The sequence below is a fragment of the Solanum pennellii genome, chromosome 6 (genome assembly GCF_001406875.1).
Source record: "Solanum pennellii chromosome 6, SPENNV200".
Taxonomy (NCBI): domain Eukaryota; kingdom Viridiplantae; phylum Streptophyta; class Magnoliopsida; order Solanales; family Solanaceae; genus Solanum; species Solanum pennellii.
In genome coordinates, this window is record NC_028642.1 from 50,400,968 (window position 1) to 50,404,219 (window position 3,252).

The window sequence follows — 3,252 nt, forward strand, 5'->3', positions numbered from 1 at the left end:
CAACCAATTTCACATCAACAGTAAGATATAAAGGAAGACACTCGGAGTAGAAAGATAATGTTTTTCCAGGACTTTACTTCAGACATTTTGTTTGTCATGCTCAAAGGATCATAAAAAATGCTATACAATAAGCAGACTTGAGAAGGAATAGTTCACATTGCATGAAGTAGACAAAATGCAGTATTTTTTATTTCAAAGCAAACTTTCAACTGAAGAAAAAAAGTAAAAAAATTGTATGTAACCAGGCATTTGTATATACACAGGAGGCAACGTAAAACAAAAAAGAACTACTATAACTACTAGTATGCCTCAACCCCAAACTAGTTGGGATCGGCTCCATACTTCTCCACTTAGGCCGGTCTCAATCCAATAGAAAAAGAACACAAAAAATATTAAAATGAAGCACTCATGTGGTAGATACAAGGAGGAACAATGAAGTTGCAACAAACTTCAGACGACTAGAATAGCCAACAAGAACCTCGCATTGGTTGTAATCTACTGCATCGGTGCATCCCCTACACCATATCCATAAACAAAGTGATTACTGTACAAAAAATGAGTTTCCAACAATACTTTGATGAAACTTAGACTTGATATAAGTATGACGGCTGCTTGATTTGTTAATTTCGTTATTCACTTTCTTCACATATGCTTACCGCAATACAACATTGTGCTTAAGTATTTCAAAAGGCTAGAACAATAACCTCCTTGGCTCCAAGCAATAAGATAAGGTAACAACAGAACAACTTTAGTGAAGGCACTTTGTACCTTCACAAATAACTAACCAGATCACAAGCAACACAAGACATACCACAACATCAATGGCAAGGATAACGCGTACATGGCGACACCACTTCTTTTGGAAGTTTTGAGTGCTTGTTATGTTCCTTACCAAACACAACTCTTTCTGTGACATAATTGGAATAACTACTGCATCTTGATCGTTCGTATCTACTAGTTCTGTCGATTCTTGGTCCTCCTCCAACTCAGCATCTCTAATAGCAATTACATGATCATTCCTTTTCTTCTTTTCTTGTCTACTTGGCTTTCCCAACAACAGGGCATTTGTTGAATCACCACCCTCAATTTTCCCAGTAGCATTGTTACATGGTGAAATAACAGGAACTAATTCTCCTTGTAAACAAATCGAATTCAGATTCGACATAGTCCAGCAAGAACCCTTTTTCCCCACTTTCCTAAATTCATCCTTTAACTGTTCTAAAAACCTTAAAACTTTATCATTACCAAGACCCTCATTTACAATAGCAAAGTAAACATACCCTTCATCTTCCATCAAAAACCCAAAAGTTTTCTTAGCCATAGTTTGAAAATACCATTTATGAAAAGGAGGAACCCTTTCCAAACACAATGCAGCCAAATTCTCAGTCTCATGATCTCCACCATTATATGCATATATAAGTTGACCCCCTTTTGATACTGAACAATAATAAACTGAATTTTGTACAGAACCCATCTTCTAATATACTAACATCAGCCAAATTCACAGTGCAAAGTGTGAAAAAGTCAAAAAAGCTCAGATTTTTTTAGAGAGATATCTTCATTCTTCAAGAACCTAAACAATCAAGATTGAGCATAACAAGTAGCCAAGACTATTAATGCTACAAAATCCAAAAAAAAGATAGAGAAATTCAAAGAAATGGAGTACACAAATGAGTGGTCAGCAAAATACTGGAGATCAAGAATGAGTACCTATTTTGTGGTGAAAGGACAAACCCCATAGCGTTTCTCAATGAATCTAAACAAGAAAAGTTCAAATCTTTGGATAAAAAAGCAGATCGGAAAAATACAGAGAGTATCAGGTCAAACAGGAAACAGAAATGTAAGGATACATATTAATAGTATACTGTGGAAGTTAACTTGATGACAGAAAAAAAAAGAAAGAAGAATTGGCCAAGTCAAATGGACTACACTAGTAATATTTTGGGCTAGTTGATTAAATTAGTAATACTAATTGGTAAACATTGAGAGGTAGTTAGATTGCAAGTGCCGTCGATTTTAATAATATCGAGATTAGTTATAAATAATGATATTAATAGTATGATTATTAATTACATTTATTTTAGCAATGTATTAGATGGTTATGGAGGAATTAGACATCTTCCTATTTAATCTATAACTATTCTAGCGTTAAACGTTTGAAACTAATGATAAACTATTGATGCATTAGATTAAAAAGTATTGATAAAATTAAAAATGTACCAATATATTACTCCGTCATATTTACACAAGAAAAAAAAAACAAAAGTTGGAAAAACACTTTTTGATGTTTATAATTGGTATTCGTTGTCCTAACTTGAAACTGACTATATAATAAACTTTGTTTAAAATAGGGATAATGCATAAGTACCTTCTCAATTTATGCCTGAAATTTCAGAGATACACTTATACTATATTAAGGTCCTATTACCCTGAACTTATTTTATTAATAATTTTTTTTACCCGTTTTCGGTCTACGTGACACTATCTTGTGAGCCCAACGCTAGTTGATTTTTTTCAAGCTAATGCCACGTAGGTCGAAAAGGAGTAGAAAATTACTTATAAAATAAATTCAAAGGTAATAGAATCTTAGTATAGTATACGTGTATTTCTGAAATTTCGAGTATAAGTTGAGGGGTACTTGTGCATTATCCCTTTAAAATAAATAAATTGGGGATACATGTAAGGGAAATAAGAGGTGGCTGTTTGGTGAGAAATCTATCTCTCTTTAATAAAGTAATATTTTAGATAATCAACTAATTGAGTTATTAAATACCTTGTTACATAAAAATCATATATGCGAGGTTCTAAAATATTTGATCTAAAATAATTGTCAGTTAAGAAAATCAACATATAATTAAGTATATTGTCTTCGAAAATTCTAAACATTATAAAAAAAATCTAAGTGAAGAATACATACGCGTACTCCAATATTGTGATTGATTAGGGGTGGCAAATGATTGGATCGGATCGGATTTGAATGGATTGAATATGGATTGAGAAAAAATGATTTGGATTACAATTCATCCAAATAGAATATGGATTTGATCAAATATGGTTTGGATAAAATTGTTTCAACCCATTTTTAAAAATCTGTTTTTTTGAAAAAAAGAAATTACCCCCTCGCCGGGCACCCCCACCCCCTGGGGCGCCTTCCCAACCTTCCACCAACCTATCCCAAAAAATTATTTTTGCAAAAAAATAAAAACAAAATTTACCCCGCTACCTCCACCCCAACCCCCCCTCCCTCACCCC

At 33.2% G+C, this 3,252-nt stretch overlaps 1 protein-coding gene across 1 annotated transcript; it reads right to left on the bottom strand.

Moving 5' to 3' along the window:
* Positions 1-164: 164 nt before the first annotated feature.
* Positions 165-1,915, bottom strand: LOC107021519 (phytolongin Phyl1.1). Its single transcript, XM_015222198.2, has 2 exons — positions 1,711-1,915; positions 165-1,573 (listed from the first exon to the last, which is right to left on the bottom strand). The coding sequence occupies exon 2, from the start codon at positions 1,472-1,474 to the stop codon at positions 749-751; it is 726 nt and encodes a 241-aa protein (XP_015077684.1). The 5' UTR covers positions 1,475-1,573; positions 1,711-1,915; the 3' UTR covers positions 165-748.
* Positions 1,916-3,252: the final 1,337 nt, after the last annotated feature.

What these genes read in the sequence shown, in the direction of transcription:
- LOC107021519 (XM_015222198.2), bottom strand. Translation starts at nt 1,474, where the DNA reads ATGGGTTCTGTACAAAATTCAGTTTATTATTGTTCAGTATCAAAAGGG.